This window comes from Diachasmimorpha longicaudata, chromosome 5 (genome assembly GCF_034640455.1).
Source record: "Diachasmimorpha longicaudata isolate KC_UGA_2023 chromosome 5, iyDiaLong2, whole genome shotgun sequence".
NCBI lineage: Eukaryota > Metazoa > Arthropoda > Insecta > Hymenoptera > Braconidae > Diachasmimorpha > Diachasmimorpha longicaudata.
The window spans coordinates 3,235,831-3,257,039 of NC_087229.1; the positions used below are offsets into that span (position 1 = coordinate 3,235,831).

The 21,209-nt window shown below is 38.0% G+C and overlaps 2 protein-coding genes across 4 annotated transcripts; one reads left to right on the top strand and one right to left on the bottom strand.

The window, feature by feature from the left end:
* The first annotated feature begins 587 nt into the window (after positions 1–587).
* On the top strand, positions 588–7,337 carry LOC135163134 (protein N-terminal glutamine amidohydrolase). 3 transcript variants are annotated; one of them, XM_064122351.1, is made up of 5 exons: positions 588–1,000; positions 2,019–2,172; positions 3,347–3,617; positions 3,983–4,155; positions 5,473–7,337. In XM_064122351.1, the coding sequence occupies exons 1-4, from the start codon at positions 906–908 to the stop codon at positions 4,135–4,137; spliced, it is 675 nt and encodes a 224-aa protein (XP_063978421.1). In that variant the 5' UTR covers positions 588–905; the 3' UTR covers positions 4,138–4,155; positions 5,473–7,337. The 3 variants fall into 3 exon arrangements, with proteins under 3 accessions (XP_063978421.1, XP_063978423.1, XP_063978420.1); XM_064122353.1 differs by having other exon boundaries at positions 5,545–7,337; XM_064122350.1 differs by having other exon boundaries at positions 590–1,000; positions 3,983–7,337.
* Positions 6,470–20,842, bottom strand: LOC135163117 (uncharacterized). The gene is made up of 9 exons (XM_064122319.1): positions 20,049–20,842; positions 12,903–13,230; positions 12,278–12,577; positions 10,526–11,679; positions 9,413–10,391; positions 9,131–9,256; positions 8,792–8,999; positions 8,382–8,624; positions 6,470–8,103 (listed from the first exon to the last, which is right to left on the bottom strand). Exons 1-9 carry the CDS (start codon positions 20,134–20,136, stop codon positions 7,987–7,989), a joined length of 3,543 nt encoding a protein of 1,180 aa, XP_063978389.1. The 5' UTR covers positions 20,137–20,842; the 3' UTR covers positions 6,470–7,986.
* Between the last annotated feature and the right edge of the window lie 367 nt (positions 20,843–21,209).

Genomic DNA, 21,209 nt, shown 5'->3' on the forward strand with positions numbered 1-21,209 from the left:
TCAATTAGAAATAAATTCAATAAAACAGGTTCCCCATAGACACAATGTTAAATGGTTCTCTATTAAGGGGAGAATTCCATGAGACCTACAAATTCTTTTCTGTCTCTTTCGACATAAAACTCTACATCGTCCACCCATCAATTAAATTTCTATGCCCTATGTATCACTTCCCCTTATTTTTATTATGAATGATTACTCGTCCTACGCCAATCGTTTCCTTTAAATTTGGTATTCAATATTTCTGTATCTGGAGTACCGACTCCACACTAATTTTTCTACCTCTGAAAATCCATAATAACTCATTTTGTTTAATATGAATGGTTGGTTGACAAATTTTTATGGTTGAAAATGTCTGAACATAAAGGGTCGAGGAAGGGACTCTATCAAACTGTAAAATAGACTCGGATATTCTTAACAACCTTCGATAAATAATTCCAATAAACACAAACCCAATGTCGGTATCAGGGGAAAAATTCCCACCAATTCCCCCTCCTAATCGCTGACCACCTCACTCTACGCATGCGCAGTTGCCAATGGCCTAGAAAACTATTTCCCTCTCTCTAAGAGACAGAGAAAGAAACATTTCTCAACCAAGAACGCATCAACGATTCTCTCCAGCAGGACAGCAGAGCCACTGTCGTGCCAGTATCAAAACAATGGTTCGGATGGGTTAGCTGCAACACCTTCCAAACGCAATAAACAACGATTCCTAAAACCAGTTAATATTTCACATATGAATAATGGTAGAAGTGACACGAGGTGGATGTAATAACTTGACAGTCAAGCCACAGTTAACCTTATAAATAACCCCAAAATTGGATGTCAGTGTTGCATAAACTTAGAGGGTTTGTCATCACTCTCCACCCGGAAGTCAGTGATCCATTGTGTGAGTTTGTAAACAAAGAATGGCAGTGGAACCTCGTGTAACTGGCAATAATGCTAAACCACTCGTGCCACTCTTCACCAGAGCTGCTGATTGTGTCTACACAAGCTGTTTTTGGTAACAATACGTTAATTACTTTTACTTAGTTGTATTGAGGTTTCGGTGCTCATCACCATTGATGAGTTTGTCATGGGTTTTGGGTTCTTATGAAGGGGTTACAGACGCTTATACTGCGGCAGATCACAAGGTGGATCGATACATTGCAGAGGAAATAGGTTTACGGGGAATTTAATATAACAACGGCGCCATATTTCTTACATTTTTTGTGTTGTCTGATTGATAGGAATTATTATTGATTGATGTGGGTGGATTTATCATGGGGGATGTTCGATTTTCTTGAGAATCATATTGCTGGTTCTCAATGGAAAAATAGAAATTTCTTTGTTTGCATTTCTTGTCGTCTGTTCTTGAGTATATTTTAGTGGAATAAAGAATATCTAAATGTTTTGTACATGTGGTAGATTAACAGGAAGATTAGAGTATCGTAAATCTGCAATAGACTTCCTTCGTTGAAACTCTAGAGCTTGAAAAATAATATTACTGTACAACGTATTATTATAATCTCGCTGAGATTACATATGCAAGACTTTAAATAATAAAATTGTTCTAGAAAACGTGGATATAAGTAAATAAAAATGATTCAACGTTTAGCTTTGTTCATGTAAATGATATGTCATGATTCAAAATTGAAAGTGAGAAGGGGAGTTTACGTTACTACTTTTAAATTCATGTTCCCTCTGTTTTCCCACTTCTGTGTAGGTTTTCACCGCTTTTCTCTTGTTTTCACAACATAAAATTCAAGTTTTATCGACAATTAATAATTCACGTGGGAGATTGTTCACACGACATTACTCTTGTTGCACGCAACATACTTTTATTCTATAGTTTATGAAGTTTTGAGGAAACGAGCAGTGAAGGTAGAAAGTCGAGGACAACAAAGTATTGTTGAAAGTATTTAGTTAAACGTTCATATTTTATGAAATGAAGGGAGAGAGAAATATAGAGCGTAACATGCGAGTTTGTGATTAATTATAAAGGTCATTTGAGATTTAATTGATGGGTTTGTGTGTTTCAGTGAGGAAAATGTATGGAAACTGTGCCAGGACGTTGCGACTAGGCATACAGCGGAGTTGCAGCATTGTTATGTAGCTTTTATAAGTAATGAAGACCGAAGAGTCCCACTGTGGAGGCAGCGGGAGGGAAAAGATGAGGATCAGGTCATAGTTTGGGTGAGCATCCCCTTATTCATGATTTAGACCATTAACGGCGACAAATGGAATTATTTCTCCTTAGTAGACACTCCCAGCAGAATCGTTTTCCCATTATCTAAATTACGGGTTTTTATACTGCATTATATTATATGTCAATTAAAAATTGCGGTTATCGGTTTCAAAATGCTTAAATAAAGAAAAAAAAACTGCGGCCATGGTTAAACGGCCAAACCTTGCGTTTTATGATAGGTCCAATGCTCAGCCGTTTGTATGACGTAATTAGCGGCTTCAAAGCGTTCGAAACATTCGACTTCGGATAATCAACAATTAATTAATGAACAATAATTCGAACGCTTGTGAATAAAAAATGAATCAATGGGACTCCGAACTTGAAATGATAAAACTGAAAAAAATCCCAGCAAGTTGCCGATTGTGTTCAGAATTGAAGAGATCGAGACGTGAGAGATCTGTAATCGGAAAGCGACGGTAGCAGGCACCCCTTGAGTAACAAATAAATAAGAGATTCTCACCATAACATCAATTTTAATATCTTACAAAGGAATGGAAGTGAATAGATCGTTACGAAGAGTTTTCAACCGGAAATTTTCCCCTCTTTCTAACAAAGTATTCCTCTATACTGAGAAAGAAACTGCTTTGAGAGAACGTCTCTACGTGTATTAGAAAAATCATTGGTCAAGAATGAACAAGAACACGATATCGTACACTGAGAAAACTCTTGATGTCAAGAGTTTTTTTCTCAGCGAGCCAGAAAATACGAATTTAGAAGAAAAATGAATGATAAATTTTTAGAATCACGGTTTGTTTTATTACTCAGATCTTAAAAAATATGGTCAATAATCGTAGAAATATTCTAAGAAAAATACCCAATACTTTGCCACTTTGATACTTGTGATTTTTGCATTTGAGACATAAGGGATTAACTAGAACGACTCTCAAACTATCCCCAAGTCTACCCCTCACCACGTGCTCTTGATCATTTGAACAAGTACAAAATCCTGTACTGAAAGTTATTTTTTCTCAGTGCAAGATATTACTTTCTCATGAATTTACAAGTCGTGAGGTACTCTGTATGAGGCGTACTTTTCAAAAAACTTTATTTTTTATGAGTGTAGTTTTTCAGGTGTTGAAGATAAATGAGAATAAAGTTAGAATTTTTTTTTCTCTCTTTTAGGATTATCATGCAATTTTAATCTATGCACCCGACGAACGTGCTGTGGTTTACGATCTTGAGAGTGCCCTCCCCTTTCCAACATTTTTCTGGAAATATGCCACTGAAACATTCAGATCAGACGAGGCACTTCGCCCAGAATTTCACAGGAGATTCCGACTTGTGCCAGCAGCTACGTATTTGCAACACTTCGCATCCAATCGAGCACACATGAAGCGAGAGGATGGAACTTGGATCAAAACACCACCTGATTATCCGCCGATATCTACACCAAGTAAGACCTTGACCCACAATCCATTATTAATTATTTACAGCTCGGGGAGCTTTCGTGTTGATTCTGTATTGAAGATAGAGGAGATAAATCAACTGGAGTATTGGAGCTTAAGAAATCTTTTGCAATGGAATTTTCATCGATTTTGCATTGAAATATTTTTCTCAGCTAATTGTTGCATCTCTTTTACACATAGAGATTGATTTTATGGCGAATCCAGGTTTTAATATTTTTTGAAAATCGTAGTCACCTAACAATGACTGGATGGAGATATTTCTTGATGCTAGGAATATTATTTCTACAAATATTCAAATGTCTCTCATTTAAGAATTAACTCATAACATATTCCTCTTTATTTTGTTTCCTAGCGTGCAAGGATAATCTCGATATGTTCATCAATATGGAGCCGGGTAAAGGACTGGGGAGTGTGTTCAGTCTAAAACAACTAGTCAACAGATTTTACAGACCAAACGTCAATCCAACATCCTCACCCTCTCCACAGCCTCAAGCGACGCCAAACTAAATCATGGGAGCGTTGCAAGTACCGATATCCTACTCTTATAAGATGATTTACTTGGGAATGTTGATCGCAAGGGAGAATTGAACGTCTTATTGTACGGCCTAAGACTTCCTCGAGTTTTGGGTAGTCGAGGGGTTTGAAGGGGTCGTACAGTGATTGGTCTTGCGTTGGGCACATTCATACGTTTGAAAAATGATTTATGCGAATGGAAAATTTTTTTCGATCCTCTTTTAGAGGATACAAAAATTCAATTATTCAATTGAATGAAGATTTGCTTTGTTCACTCGTTAAAAAATCTTCTTGATCGCGCAGAAATAGGCTAGTGTCCATGGACACGCTGTTAAGACATAATCTTCTTGATGATGGAGTTTGGGAACCAATTCCTGAAGAGGTTTGTAACGGAAACTTTTCTCAGGTGCAAAATTTTTTTTTGCGTTTTTCTTTAAATGTCCACTGCTATCTAAGGTGAATAACGTATTTGCACAGGTGGGAATAATGTATATTATACGCGATTTTAATCTTTGAATGAGTAAGGCAGTCCATCCTAAAAGCGAAAATACATTTTATGCATTCAATTCACATAAATCATTTCCCGGACGTCGGGAAAATTTAATATTACTATCAAATACTTGATCTACTCTCTTACTAATTATTCAACCTCTCTTGATAAACGCTTTAACCGCATATCTCTACAAAAATCCTCAGATATTTCAAGAATCCAGGAAAAAAAGAAATTGAAATCATTTTTCTATAAAGTTCAACTTCTTTTTAAGCAAAGGAGTAAAGCCCACCAATCAATAAGAAAATAATGATGAGACTTGAGTAGAGTCGCCTTCGATAAGTGTTCTTGCCTTGGTATAACACACTCCCTATCCACTGATTATAGAAATCTTTTTAAAAAAGGAAATCCCTCTGTCAGCATTCTCTTTTCTTTTTCATCGTTCTTTTATACATAATTTTTTTAAACAATTGTCGTATATCAAAGACTGATGTTAATCACGGAGGAAAAAAAACGCAGTTTACAATACCAAGATTTTATCAGAACATATAACTCGCATTGATATTTATGCGCTTACTGTTGATTGTGCGATTTGAAAAAATATTTAAAATACTTAAAATAATGAAATAATTAACTGATAAAATGCTTGATAATTGATTGGATGAATCATTATTACTCAATGATGATTAATAAATAAAACAATTTTTAAACTCTTCACAGAGATAATGTGATTATATTACAATTATTGTAATTCTTGTGATACTTTACACTTTCTACTTTTAAAATAGTTTTTAATCAGTTTTTTTCTCATCTATTTGTATTTTTAATGGTCCATTGAGGGATGTCTCTCGAGGTATTCACACAACGGGTCCCTCTGCATTCATTCGCTCGATCATTGATGATGAATTCAGTAAAACTCTTGGGAGAATTGGTGAACCTGTCTGGATTGAAAGATTTTAATTGTTAATTGCTGAATTATCTTCGTAAGGAGTGGTTTTAACGACGCACAGAGGACATTCCTGTGACCAGGCTTTAATTGGATCTGATAATCATTTCGGAATTGAAAAAAATCCTAAAACTATTTTTATAGATAGTAGAAAACTGTAAATTCGGCCATTATATCAATCAAAATGGGATTGATAGAATGACAATTATTAAAAATAATAGTGAAAATCTGATAAAAGTTCAGATATAGTCTTTGTGCCACCCAAATGTCCACAGGGTGAGCTTTATATTCGTATGAGGTCGATACATCGTATCACCTGCTAAATGTCAGAAGATTTTTCTTTAGAGGAATTTTTCTCATCTATAGAAAAATTGTCCTGACATTCTTTGATAAACCCACTCGTTATCGAGATAAACTATAATGAACACACATTTCACGGCTGAGCTGAACAGTTTTATCACTTCGCTACTGGATTATTTAACCAATGACATTTCTGATTGTAAAACGACCAAATTCAACATCGAAATAATTAATTATCAGCCAACGAAAGTTTCTATAATTATCTCGGAGTCCCTAACAACGAAATTATATCTATTTGTTTGTAGCTGATTAACGAGTAAAAAAAGATTTTAGAGTGGAGAGGCAGGTACGTTGGAGATGATTTTTTATGAAGATAGATCCTCCATCAATGAGCGAGCAAACAAAAAAAAATTTCATCTAACCATTTTCTCTGACAGAACAGAACCAAATTCAAGCTTCTCCCACTTTTCAATATTTACTACTATTTAAAACCTCTTCATAGATAAAATTTTTGAAATTACCAGTGCAACTTTTATATAAAAATATATTGATTAGATTACGGTACCTTTATATGAGAGGTACACAGTGTATATTATTTTTCAGTCGGGCTATGGAGAAAAACGTCCTGATAAAAATGTTGAATGGATAAAAACGAAAATAAAAATTTTATGTGGTAAACTTATTAACGTTGCCAAACTCATTATGGACCTATCCGTGAGAATGAATGATCTTGGGCCCTCGAATAATTCGAACTGAAATGATCCATTTCGACTTTCAATCTGTCCATAACGAGGAAATTGTATAAATATCTTCAGAAAAAATGTTTTTCTTTCATATTTTACCTCAATTTCACTCATTCTGTTGGATAACAACGTTAGTAGCTAAGTTTTGGGTCTAATCTGAATAGTTTTACCACTCGGGTACAACAGCAATGGAATTCCTTTCGCTTTAATAAAATTATAAATGTAAATTCGTTGTTCTACATCGGAATTTGCCAATTTTCGATCATTGAATAACAAAACAAGTATTAGAATTTTTCTTATACTTAAGCATGCTCATCTGTCTGAAGTATTGAAGATATAAAGAGAATTCCCTACAATTAATAAATCTTTAATTTCCGATTAATCTGAATTCTGTCAGTTTTCAGATTCTAGAAGACAAAAATTGGATGATGAACATGATAACAAGAATAGCATTAGTGGATAAATTTTATATTTGTCGATTTTCGACGATGTAACCTTTTTCATTAAAAATCCATGTTGCTCTCTGCAAAAGCTGATGCCAGATTAAACGAGTGAGACAACCATGGAAAAAATTGAATAACTAAATTAACTGTAACAATGTGGTACAGATGTGTAAACATTTGCGTTGATTCTTGAGATGTTTATTGTCTTCAACTTATGGTGAAAAATTATGTAATAATTATTGAACAGAAAAACTAACTATCAAGTATGTAAATTGATTATCGTCATTTCATTCGATTCTCCCTCCACTTTATACATTAATTTCAACGCGGCTAAATGCCGAGGTAAAAAAACATTTTCTTATAGAGACGTTTATGTTTTCTAATCGTAATTACAAATTAATCATTTTCATTCCGTGAATCAGCGAAGTAACTGATCAATCGTTCAGTTAGGAACAATGAGTCATAAAATTTATTGATTATTTAAAACTCAATCACATTCATTCTTCCTTAATTTCTATAATTTATATAATTAAGGGGTATACATAATATTAACCATAATACATAGTCTTTTTGAAATTTTTAATATTATTATTGAGCTAGTTAAATGGGTACCAATGACACAGAACAAGACATATTTGTTTATCGTGCGACAATTGAACTAATGAAATTGTTTTACCAAAGATTCAATTAATTGGCTTTGGATTGATCATGTCCTCATTATGTAGGGAAATGACGGGTTCGAAAAAAATATTTTAATACTTTACTCCTCCTGCAATAATTCCTATTCATGTTTTCAAAACCGATGTGGGAATTCTTCTGCAAATGTTGAAATAACATACAGTTCAATCGTCGTACTAAAATCAATTCTTTCACATTGAACTGTGTGATATCTGGTACCGACTATGATTCACTTCTTCCGTCTCACGTTCTATAATACGGTCTTGCCATACTGTAAGTGGACATGGGTATATTATTTTTAGATAGATGGTGAGCGTCGCCCTGGTCGTATTCCACGTCGTAATAAATTCCGCTCTGATTCTGTTGGAAGAAGAACAAATCCCATTGTATTACCAATTATAGCCAGAGAAAACTGAATGAATGATTCAGTGCTACAATTTAATAAATTGACTTATTTCAAAAATTAGAAATCGCGAGGCAAGAAAACACTCGAATACTCGTTTTTGACAGTTTTATGACAACGGACAAATAGAAAATATAATCGCGCGTTGCGGTGATTTATTGCATTTCACCGCTTAATTTATAAGTTGCGTTTCACCCCTTCAATGAAAAATTAATAAAGAATATTAATATCTTACCGCCAGAGAGGTCCTTGACTTTGGTCTAGGGACGTGGAAACCACTGCTTTGGGGGATGAGGTCAGCCCTGTCCTTGTCCTGAAGCTCAGAGTCCGAGCTGTCTGGCTCTGGGAGATGCCTCTGTCGAGTTCTAGGAGGTGCCTGGAGTCTTGGAAGAGGCACTGGGGGGAGGGTACCGTGTACGCTCATTGTGGGGTAACCGAAGACGGCTGAACTTGGTCGTGTAGGCCCCATTGGTTCACCCTGGAAATAATTATATATCATAAATTTAAAAAATTACGACCATTTGTCCGGACCGACAAAGTCAATCAATATTTTTTGTAATTGGAAAGATAGATTGATAATTACTATAATCACAATGTGAATCACTGATCGATGAAATAGCAAATCTAATCAACATTTTTACATACTGCGTATAAATTAGCCGTCGCCATATGATCAGCTAAATGTCCCCACATGTAAGGTGGCATATTTGAGGGTGGCCCTTGTTTAACTGAAGCTAAAGTGCCCATCGAACCAACACGAGCTAGAGTATTTGGCATAGTTCCTGGCATACCTCCTTGCATATATCCATAAACCGGTGAGCCCATTGCCTTTTGTTCCCGCGACCATCTTCGACTACAATAGAATAAATAAAAATTAAAATAGATATAATAATGAAACTAGAGCGGTGAAAAGAAGAGTGAATCATTATCGAAGAGGAAATAAAGTGGTTGTGATTCGATGTGAAATTGGAGCAGACATCTCACCTCCACATAACGAGGCACACGAGGGTAAGAATTATTATTATCAGAGCTGCAACGGATGCGCCAATTGCTACGGCAACAAGTTCTCCATCAATGTCACATTTTACTCCATAGTAATTTCCAGCACATCTGTGGAATAGAGAATACTGAGATAAAAAGCTGAGAAGAATTTTCGTACTTTTGTAATAATTTAGTCAAATGTCATAATTTTGTGAAATGACAGTATCCTACAGCCAATACTAAATAATAATATGATAGTAGTAATAATATCGCGGCAGTACTCACGTGCAATGTTCCACATTTCCCTGATACGAGCATGATCCTCGGTTATTGCAATGCGAGGCAGGACACGAACGACACACCCTTCCGGCCTTCTCTGAATCCTCCGAATGTGGGTCCTTCAGTCCCGGTTTGCACGCGCAAACGAATCCTCCCCAAACATTACTACAAACGGCTGAAGAGTGACAATCATTGAGCTCACTCGAGGCACATTCGTCGAGGTCCTGAAGATTGGAAATGGATCCGGCCGGGGTCTTCACGAATACCGCACTCTTTCCAATATTATTATTTCGTCTGTGAATGACCCCCAAAAGCTGTTTCTGCAGTTCTCCAGCGAGTGAAGGCCTCGCAGTTCTAGTTTCCAATGTCAATTTTACAGTGGCATTAACAAACACTCCTCCTTGCCCTTGAGAGACATCTCCCTGATAAATGCCATTTATGGATGAGCCCATATACTCGTCCGTGAATGGTGTCATCGACATTGCAGACTCAATAGCGACATTAGACTCATAAGCAATCTCTTGATAGGCTTCAGAGTTCTTGTCCAGTAAGTTATTACTCCAAACAACGTCTTTGTCGTAGATTCTGTCGATTCTGATGGAGACAACAATGCTAATGACTCTTTTGCACGGAAGGGTCCTGACTAATCGGGCAAAGCCTGGTTTGCATTGACAGGCAGATACCCCTTGAACCGTGGCGCAGGCCTCGTGTTGGCTGGCATCACAAGTACTGGAATCACCGACTATGCAGGTGTCGATTCTCACGATATCCGTGGTGGTCTTTCTGAAGATGGGACGACCAGTGGTACCGTAGCCGTGTCCAGGGACGGAAATATCCGGCTGTGCTACTGCGTAACCAGTGCCGAATACCGGCGGTTGGGTCCTGACTGGAGGAAAGACAGCTTTTGTGGGGGATATTGTTTCTGGGGTGTTGTCGAAGAGGTTCAGATGAGTGCGCTTTCCGTCGATACTGACGAATCCTTGACCTGGCAAAATTGAATCGTTTTTTAGTGCCGTTTTACTTGCACAAGTCGCGGGTTTAACACGCCTTTTTTCCCCACATTATCATGAAAAAACTATTCAATTCTCAATAAATAATTAGAGTATCTCAAAATCTTACCTTCAACTGCTGACGTCAGGATAACATCTTCGCCTCCTCCTCCATGAGGGTTAACTGGCACCCTCACTCCCTCTCCCGAGCCACCCCCAGGTCCCTGGATCGCTGATACCGTCACATCAAAAATATCTCCAATTTGATGATGTCTTGACGGTGCATGAGGCCGCTGTGTCGCGAAAACCTGTTTCTTTGTATAATCCAGCGTATCATCGAGGACTATCCCAGGTCTAGGGTGATAGGCATGAGTGTTGACGTTCATCGATGGCTTGTAATAACCGGGCATACCTGTGGGACGATTGAAAGCAGTCTGAGAAGCTTCGACATTGCTGGAAGATATCATCGCCACTGAATGTACTGATAAGCCCTTCGTCGGGGTTGGTCGATGGGCTTCATTGATCGTAGTGCTCATGGGGCTCCCTTGAATGGTCTTACTGGGTTCTAGGGTTGACCGAGTGGTGCTTGAACCTTCGGAGTTCTTTTCCAGGGGAACTATCGTTGGCTGAATCTCTATGGTCGTTCTTGTTGGCTCGATAACTTGAATGGAGGAACTCGTCTCAATCTTAAGGGTTGAAATGGTTGAGGCGGTGGTGGCGAAGCTGGAAGAATCTTTGATCCTTTTCTTCGTCGTTTCCACCGGAATGACCGAGTTCACATTCGTTTCTGATTGCGAGGGAATGGGAATCGGTTGTAAATCTGCTCCGAGCACTAGAGTACTTGCAGGATCGATCTTTTCAGGTTTCAATGGAGGCTGGAACCTCTGGGGTTTCTCCGTCAGATCTTCAAGGGCTTCAGTCGGATTTTCGTGGATTGATTGAGTCGTTAGATCGTTACGGTGAGAGTTGTCGGAATTCTGGGTCTTGTCGTCTTTATCGAAGAAAAAGTTTGGATCCTGAGGGGGGAGGGGTTTGTAGGGGGGTATGGGGCGACGATTCGGGGGAACGTTGGGACGATTCCAAGGACGTATGAGGGGGGGACGAGTAGGAAGACGATCTGGAGCGGGAGGGAGTTGGTTTATTGAGGGACGCTCTGGTGGCGGGGTTTCGAAGGGGTATGGGTGGTCTAGGGGAGGAGGTGGGGGTGGATTCATTCCCGGAGTGTCGAAATCCGGGGGGAGGGGTGGAAGGTCGGAGATTCGGGGTGGGCCTCGGTTGTTTATCCTGAAATCAACGGAAAATGGGAATGAATAGATTCGTACATTTCCATTGTCATAAATAATTCAACTCTGAATTTATTGCTCCCGTACGGAATATTTATTCATCATGAGCAGTCGCAAATTATAAAATTTGTGAGAAAACAATGCTGGTGAAAATATGAATGACTTGTGAAAGTCAATGTACCTCTGGCATGCAATTCAGTCATTTCTTCCACTCTTTCATCAATCGTTCATTATTCAATTGACTTTTAACATTGAACAAGTGATTGAAAACTAATCGTAGGTTTAATTGACAAGGACGCATTATGATATAAAAATTGAGTAAGATGTGATAATGGTAAATCAACGTTATTCAAATAATCATAAAAGAAGGCTGTAAATAGGAGAAAATCAAATGAGCTCCCAGAACCATCAAGTCGTAAAAAGAAACTCAGGAATGGAAATAAAAACGAATGATAGCTGATGATTATGTGATTTCCCTCGATGGTTATCTCCTCTTGAATAAAAAAAGAAAATGAACAGATGAAGAGTAAAAGCATTGAAATGAAAAATTATGAAGAATGAAGATTATGACCTATAATATAATTTTAATTTGATTTTACCTTGTAGCTTGAACGGGTTTATGTCTTAGGGTGTTGCCAGCAACATTGACCTTTCCATTGAGCAATTTAACGATGCCAGTTATAATATCCTGGATATCTGGATTTGCTTGTCGATTAGTGGGTATTTCTGTCTGCATGCTTGGTTGGAGCGTGCGATCATTATAAATCATCGGTGATTCTTGGCGTCCCTGTCGCTGTGGGAGTGATTTGCCTGGTTGGTGGGGCTCCGCCACGATATCTCGTGCTTGCGGAGCCCCCTGGGCTTCCCCCGAGAGCCTTGTCTCTGTCGCTGACACGCTTCTGTAAATTTAATGACTATTGAATGTTGCTTCACATAATATTAGGAATGTTTTTTCTTGAGGAGATGGATTTTATCGATTGACGAGTGAATCTCCTCAATGTCGTATGAGCTGTTGGGCATTTCAATAGATAAGCAGCAGCAGGATAAATTAACGAAAAACATTCCTTGAAATTCCTGGGCCGGTCTCCCACGACCAATCACCCATTTTACACTAAAAAATTTGGGTGGTACGAAGACACCGATTTGTGTATTAGAAAGTTCACGCCGTTCACACCCATCGATATACCAGGAAATCCACACAGGATTTGTTTACTGTGTACTTACTCATGATACTCTGGTGGTTTAACCTCGATGTGATTCTCATCAATGTGCTCAACATGTTTGGAAGCAGTCACCTCAGCATCTAAAGGGCTCTCATGACTCCTGCCCTCGAATCTCACCTTGAAGGTTGATTTTTCACCACCTCCATGACTTCTGGAGCTCTCTAACTGAATCACAGGTTGTGTGCTAACAAAATCCCTCGATCCCTTATCGCCCTCACGAAAAGGCTCGAACGACGTCGTTTTTTCCGGTGCAAATGAACTTGCACTGAGTACCACATCCTCTCTGGAAGCCCTCGAGGACGTTGGCTCGTTCTGAATTCCCGTCACACCTGAAATGAAACGTTTTTTATATGTTTTATAGACTCGTGTTTACTTATATGGAAGGACTGCCAAGGGGCAAAGGAGCCATCGGTATGTCAACGGTACCAGCACGCCATGTGTGTGATTTCTGTTGATGAGGGTGAAGGGGGAGGGAGAGGTGGAATCTTTGGAGATTACGCTAGACTCTTCTTTTCTACTGCGATCAAAAACCTTGATCCACGTTTCCTGGTATGTGGTGAGAGCATTGCCCCTTGGGCGTGACTCTATCATTTATTCTTATGTTTTAGTCATGAGTTTTTTTTTTTATCGTTGAGCACGAGGTGCAAGGACACGAGGACACTGACTCGTGGGTCTTAGGTCAGCACTGGAGGTCTCTCGTTAGTTGTTGCTATTTTTTATTCTGAAAGAGCGGCCTGTATCTGACTGTTGTTTGATTTTCAAATTTTGTCTTGACTATTTAAATGCCATTTCAACAACAATCAACAACAACTACTTGTTATCATCTCCTGGGAAATAAGGAAATTGCGAATCCAACTGCGGAGAAAAATTATCCAGTTCTCGGAGAAGTTCATATGTTAGTATCGTAAACTGTATGCATTTTGCACTCTTAAAAAATTATCGTTCAGGTCCAGAAAAATTATCGTGTTAAACCAGAAAAATTACAGTGCTTCCAATAATTTTTCTGGTAATTGCAAAATAATGTCTCAAAGGTGCAAGTGTTACGTTTATGGTGCACATGAATTTTGCTGGGTAATTTATCCTCACAACTAAATTGTTAACTATTTTTCCGTTTCCATCATGACCAACTCTTTTTCCCTCTTCTTCATAATTTTTAATTGATCCATAACACGTGCAAGTATGAGGAAATGACTGATATTTTTTAATTTACCGGAAATAATTAATTTTCATAAGTATCTTTTATGCGAAACAGACTGAGATTCTCCAGAGAGAATCGTCAGTGGAAATGGCCCTCTTTCTGTCGGGCTTTACCGTATACTGACGGAAAAACATAATTTTGCGAGGAGAATTTCCAGGAGAAAATCCTGTCAAGGACGAAACTTGAGAAGTTTTGAAAAGTCCAGCCCTTGATTACGCTAGCGGGCGAGATAGGAATCCGTGTAAGTAGGTTACGGGTCCTATCTCCTCTGATGAACTGGAGGCAACCTGACGAGGCGGTTCCCTTAATTTCCCAGGTAGGAGAGGTGAATATGACTGGACATTAAACAAATTGGAGGAGGGAATGACTGGTCAGCCCGACCAAACTATCACCAGCGAAAATGTGAACTCGTGTCAGCAGATCCCCAGCGGTTTCTGCGACAATTAATTAATTGAAGACTACAAATCAGGATACCCAATGCACACGCCGGGTGCCCTATTTGAATTTTCTGCCTCGAGGACAGTTACTAATTACGAAAAAGTCTTACGCATGAAGTCAGCCGATGGCTTATTTGACTAACTTAATTAATGTGCTTGTGCTGTCATAAATAGGAATAACAGAAAAGTACAGTGCGACGAGGTGATAACGAGTGTGAAGTTGGCGCCCCGAGGCTAAGCCGAGGGCTGCCAATCACATGAGTTAAAACACTCCGTCACACGTGTATCCGAACTATACTTTTTTCTAGGGATGTTATGTTCAGCAAGTGGTGACTTGTGCCATTTTTCGTTCACTAGTAAAGGAAAAGACACTTCTCGACACGGGCTGAAAGTAGCAGCAGTGACACAAGTGATAAATCTCTATGTTCTTCATCAATTTAAAGCATTTTTACATTTTATCCAGACGAAGAGAAGGAAGATCGTTTAAATGGAATGTTGAGAATTTTATTATGAAGGAATTAAATACTTCCTGTTATCCAGTCATGTGTAATCCGCACCCACTAATTTATACCGAGCACGAATTAAGCCTGAAGATGGCCTGTGCGGAGAGAAAAAAATACGGTAGAGGTGAATTTGTGAATAATGCAGCGAGCTAACGGCTTTTAGGAAACTAGAATGTGTTATGTCGCAGAGAAAACTACAAACGATGTGTTAAGGTAACGGACCTCTGAGATTTAAAAAGAATTTAGTTTTTATTCTGATATGCATAATTCTCGTCTACAGTCACATGAATTTGAAGAGGAGTCAGTGTTCATGTGGATGAACACGAAGACAGAAACATTCTGAGATGAAAATATTTCTTTATGAACCCGGCTATAATGCATATGATGATAATTTTTTGAATAATTCAAAAATCCAGCCAACCTTTTCTCCGAATTTTCAATCCATTGACAACTCAATCGGATGTGGTACTCAATTTTCCCACTGAACGACCCGGAAGAGAATTATTTTTCAATTTTGAAACTACATTAGAAGTTCCTTAATGGTTTTCTGATTCACGTTTTTTAAATTTTACTTTACTCAGGAATTACATTTGAAAACTTGTTTTTAATTTTTTTGTGGTAATTTCTATTGAATGTTTCTCTTCGTGCAGTTTCACTTTTTCCTACGCATGCCTGCCACATCCTTTTTTTAATGCCCGCCGAGCTCTCTGTCCGGAAGTAAGTGGGTTGATTTTTTGTGCGGAGATCACCACTTTTCAATCATTCATCATTTGTTATTATTCCAAATTTTTGATCATCATCACTCATGCCAAGTTTTCGCGACACTAGAATTTTTCTTTTCATTCAACCTTCTCTCCCTACTTTCATACATAAAAAAATATTGATATTTGGCTCCTACGATCCTCTGACGATCCAAAAATTACTCTTCTGCATTCCTATCAAAATTTAATGAAGCATAATGAGCTTTCTTTCCGCCTAGTGACATAAAATACCGTAAAAATCGCTGTCTTTACATTTTTTGTTTCAGTCAAGACTTTGCAGTGGGAAGAAAATGTCTGTAAATATATTCAAAATGTCTGAAGACACAAAACGAGATGAAATAAAAAATATGATGATGGGACAACTGAAAAGTCATCAGACAGATTCGTGCGTGTATCGCGTGTGCAGAAGGTGCCGTGGAGACCCGTGAGAATGTAGGTGAGCCGTATGAAAAGCCCAGGGGGCATTGAGAGGCACCTAAGCCCCATTGGAGGTACCATACTTTCCGACATAACAGGATTGCAAATTGCCGAAGGGTTCTCTGTGCCGTGACCTTCATTTTATCGTCAATTATTACAGAATCTGGGTGGGTAAGGTATTAACTCTCTGTGCAATGGAATTCACGGGATTTCCTCAACTTCACTGGTGACCTCAGAGAGACCCCCTTTGATATTTCTCTCTCACTTGGACGAAGTTGAAGTCCATGCTGGATTGCGCAGAACACATGAGAGGCTTATGTCTTAACGTGTACACCCGGTTTGGCTCGCGGGCCTCTTCAGGCGGTAACGGCAGAAGTAACGGTACTTTTACCATTCCATGCCCAATATTCATTCTTTCCACTGAACCACACGAGTCGACCATCAACGATAACTATAGACGTTTTAAAGTATTTTTTACTCGTTATCCAAAGACTCGATTCTATTAATAGGCTTTATTTGCCTTGTTAATTGCTTATTTTAATTGGTACCTTTCATTGCGCTGAGTATTACTGATTTTTATGATAATTTACTGTTTAATTGTCCTGCGCAGGGTAATTGTCCTTATTTTTTATGAAACTTTCTCACTCAGTGGCTGTAGCCATGTTAATTACGTTAATTAAAATTTCATATTGGAGTCATAATAAATGCTCGGAGAGTTAATTCACTAGTGGATTGATGTTAACATGGAAATTTAAGATCGAACACCTCCGGTGAAGGGAAAAATCAGGGGATTTTTTCTTTGCAAAGCTTAATACAGAGGTTCAGACCGAAAAAAATCGCTGAATTGACGAGTGATGATGTTCCATATTGCTCCACTCTCCCCTATTAATTAAAAATTGTCTGTGGAACCCAACTCAGGGTTCTCAAGCCTCACCGGGTACCGTGAATAGAAGCAAGTGGAGAACCCTGCATCGGCTTGCACAACTAGTTTATTGCTCTTGTTTTTAAGTTTACAAGAGATGGGCGCAAGTGATTAAAAGATTCATTCAATTTAATCGAACAGTAATTTGTTAAATTTTTTAATGGATCTGATTCAATAAGCGCATGCAAATTATTGTGGAACAACTTTCTAGGCGAGACAGTGATTTATTATCCACATATAAATGATTGCGGGATTACTTCCAAATGTATACATATGCTCTTCACATCTAGTTAGCAGTCATGATTGATGGAAATTATAGGATTAGTGGATCAAGCTGATTATTTTTTATGAAGAACGAAAGTTCGATAAAACTTACTGCGAAAAGTTTGGTCATATGGGAGTGAAATGTGATTCAGGGAAAAATTGCTAAATTAATTTTAAAGTCACTGAATTTTTACGAAGCGGTAATGTTATGAAAAAATTCAAGTTTTCTAGTTTTCCAGTACGTTCGACATTTCCGAATGTATCTATCTCATTTCGAACCATTTTTACAGACACTGCAGTGAAATTGTCATGCAATTTTCATGATTGCCAACATCACGATTCTGTTAGGAGTTGTATGCAACCGTTAACAATTTTGTGACACTTTCTCGGAACAATGCGATGCTCTCGGCGAAAGTAGGAATGACGAAACTGTCGCGTGATGTGAGCCGGATGTGTAAATACCCTTATAGTTTTTTTTTCTAAATATTCAACTACTGAGTGTCTTACGATATTCGCGTCCATCTCTAATTGCGGTGATAAAAAAATCCAATCCCTGAAATTCCACAATTTTTTTTCTAAATTATCCCTCAAACTAGCTCTCGAGAAAATATCAAGGATATTTTTCCATATTTTCTTGAAATTATCCGCATAAAAATTCTTCTCATATTTTTTTTCTCTGAACACTATTTTGTAGAATTGTCAGAAGACGCTTTCGTAGAGTCTAACATTTTTTGTTTTACGAATAGACATTCCTGCGATGCCGCGGTTCAGGCAAACATGAAAAAAGATCTTTTTATAATTCTCCAAATCCCCTCTGCTAAATATTTCCTGATATTTTTTCATAAACTCATCTTCTTGACTACATCTGGAGAGTGATGAAGATAAAAGAACCTAAATGGCTTCAATATTCTAAATCCCTAATTTTCACATCAATTACAGTGATAGGAAAAGTCAATGCAATCAATTTTTTCTATCTTATAATTTAATTGATATGTCAGAAATTTCATTAGATACTCGTTAATTTCTTCCTTATTTTCTCCAGATGGAACGAATAAAAAAATATTTTTAAAGGCTCTTTCTCCATATCATTAAAAAAATTATAGTAATTCACATTTAGATTTGCAATTTTCACCTAAATTTGATGTGTCGAAACTATACGCAAGTTTTGTCCAAAAAAAAATTTAAAAGCCGGCCAAAGGGAGCTGGAATGAAGGCGTGATGTTCAAAGATAAAAGTAGAAAACCACTTCACTCAAAAAAAAAAAAAAATTAAGGTATTTGATATTCTCAACTTACTCCCTCAAGTATGAAAACAATCAGTTTATCCCCACTACCCTGTCGAACAGTGAACTCGGGAGGTATCATAACAAATCGAATGTATTGCAGGTGCATTAAAAGGCCCCAAAATAAACTGAAATAACTCCTACTATAGGAATCCTCCGGACGAAAAATATTATAAAAAAATAAAACCTCATATTTTCATGGATTTTCACTGGTCAATCACCAGACTATTTTGAACAAATTGAATTTAACTTCACTGAGTGAGTTGTGTGCATGCCAAATCGTCGTAATCTCTTCCAAGCTACGATAGTTGCACTTGCGGTACCTGGAGTCAACCAGTGAGAAGGCCTTAATGGAATCCATTGCTCGCATTCTCATCCTTATTATTGCACTCGCGCCGTAGTAATTTGCATTTTATCACCGTTTCAAAGCTTTCCATCTTCTCAGAATGATTGAACACTAAACTGAGTTGTCTGTTATACGTTGGTTTCTACAATAGCTTTCGCTTGAAAAGATATTTCTTCCGAGATTGTACAAGTGTTCAAACTCGAAATGGGCCAGGTAATATTCATTGCGATGAGCCAAGAGTGATAGACTGGTGTTTATCATGCGGGTTCTGCATTTTACCGAAGAATACCAATGGAGAAAAAAACCCAACGCCCGTGGAATTAGAATGAATCAGCGGCGTCACGCAAAATTTCCAACTTTCTACGTGACTCCTAACGACTGCCTTTAATTTCACGATTAATTTTTATTCTGTAATGTTGCTATGATGAAAATTGGAAGAAATTAATTGCTAGTGAAGTGGTAAAACGAGGGAAATTTAATTTGTTGCAATTGGGTTTAATTTTTATTTGGTTTTTATTGAGGGAAATAATCTAAGAGACAAAGTTGATCCAGAATAAGTGTCAGCAGACTTTTTGGTGGAGTAGAACATAATATGTTTATCATCATTCACTACTTTTATCATTCAACGACGAACAAGCATTCGGGTTCCATCAACATCAACAAATTATTTTGTCTATAATCAGGAGAGTCAATTTGTGACGTAACCCCTCGGAGAGACGACTCTTAAAATAAAATTAATTGGATTGAAATAAATAATATTTCCTTGCGCTCTTCCAAGTTTCAGTTGCCCAAATTCATCATTGAATAGCGCCCTATACTTTCATATCTATCATAGCCCCGCTCATGCCTACGCTGAATTGAAATTTCAAATGATCCTTGACTCATTTACTTTCCAATGACGTCAAACCGAGCCGGAGACAACTAAAGAAAGTGACCACGAGATTTTTGAGGATCCGGGTTGTTACGTTTGTCCTACCCCATATCCAGCATTCACATCACTGATAGAAAATTACGTACCTGCTGTTCGAGCCACCAAAATGATCAGGATGACCCTCGCAACAAGTCCATCAACTCCCATACCACCAACAAGTTCTCGTAAACCCATCACCACCGAATTCTCGGGGCCTATTCGGCCCAAGTGCACTATAATCCGGAATTAATCTATCCTACTGCCGCCATCTTTCGATCCTAGAGCATCGAAACGTCAATCCAGACGCACTTGTTTATCTTTTAAAAACACACAAGACCAATTGGTCGTCATTTTTTCAATTAAAAATAAGACCAATTTTGGGTCCTTTTTTAACTTAAATTCAATTCGATGTTGTTAACGAAGAACAGTTGGGTTTTCGTTTCACTAGTGTTGAGAATTATTCTTGTGCCTTAGTTACTCTTGGACCGGATGACCCACTTTTCAAAACTGTATTCCAGTTACTTCAAACACTTTTTTTTTCCTCAAAAGAAAAGAACATAATGTTTTTTTCAACTTGAAATTTTTAACTTTGACATTTCACATTTTTATTCTTCAACATCACCATTTTTTTTTAGACCGGTTGGGGGTAATTATTATTAACTTATTTTGTTGTTATTAATAATATTGATTCTCAGAGGATTGGGATAATATACAACTGGCAATAAAATTTTTAAAATTATTTTAGGAACGGCGAATGATCTATTCGCAGTCACAATGAGGATAAAGATTATTTGAACTCAGGTTAACGTTGCGGTCGTTCACTCTGTACTGTCCAATGGCCACGGGCATTCGCCAGGACGGTGTGCCACCACGCAGCTTCTCCCACTAAGGCCAAAACCCGGTGCTATCGTATACTACAGTCCGAGCGAAGAGAAGTCGCCACGTTGATGGGACAGGTATAGCCAGGCTAACAGGTAAAAAAACCTGCAGCAACAATGGAGGGGATTCAGGAGTGCGGTTAATGGTGCTGATGGTATTTTTCGGTGTCATTCAAAGAGATGGAGTGCTGGTATTTGGCGGTGAAGAAGGTACGAGGGTACGTGGGAAGTTATTAGGCGATTAGGGAGAGTTTTCATATTTTTGATGGATGTTTGGAGAATAATAGAAAATTGAGGCCTCGGAGAACAGGTAAAATGGGATTTTCGAGGCCCTTGAATGGAATTTCCGTAATGGGAATAAGAAAAGCCTAATGGGGGTTGTAATTAATT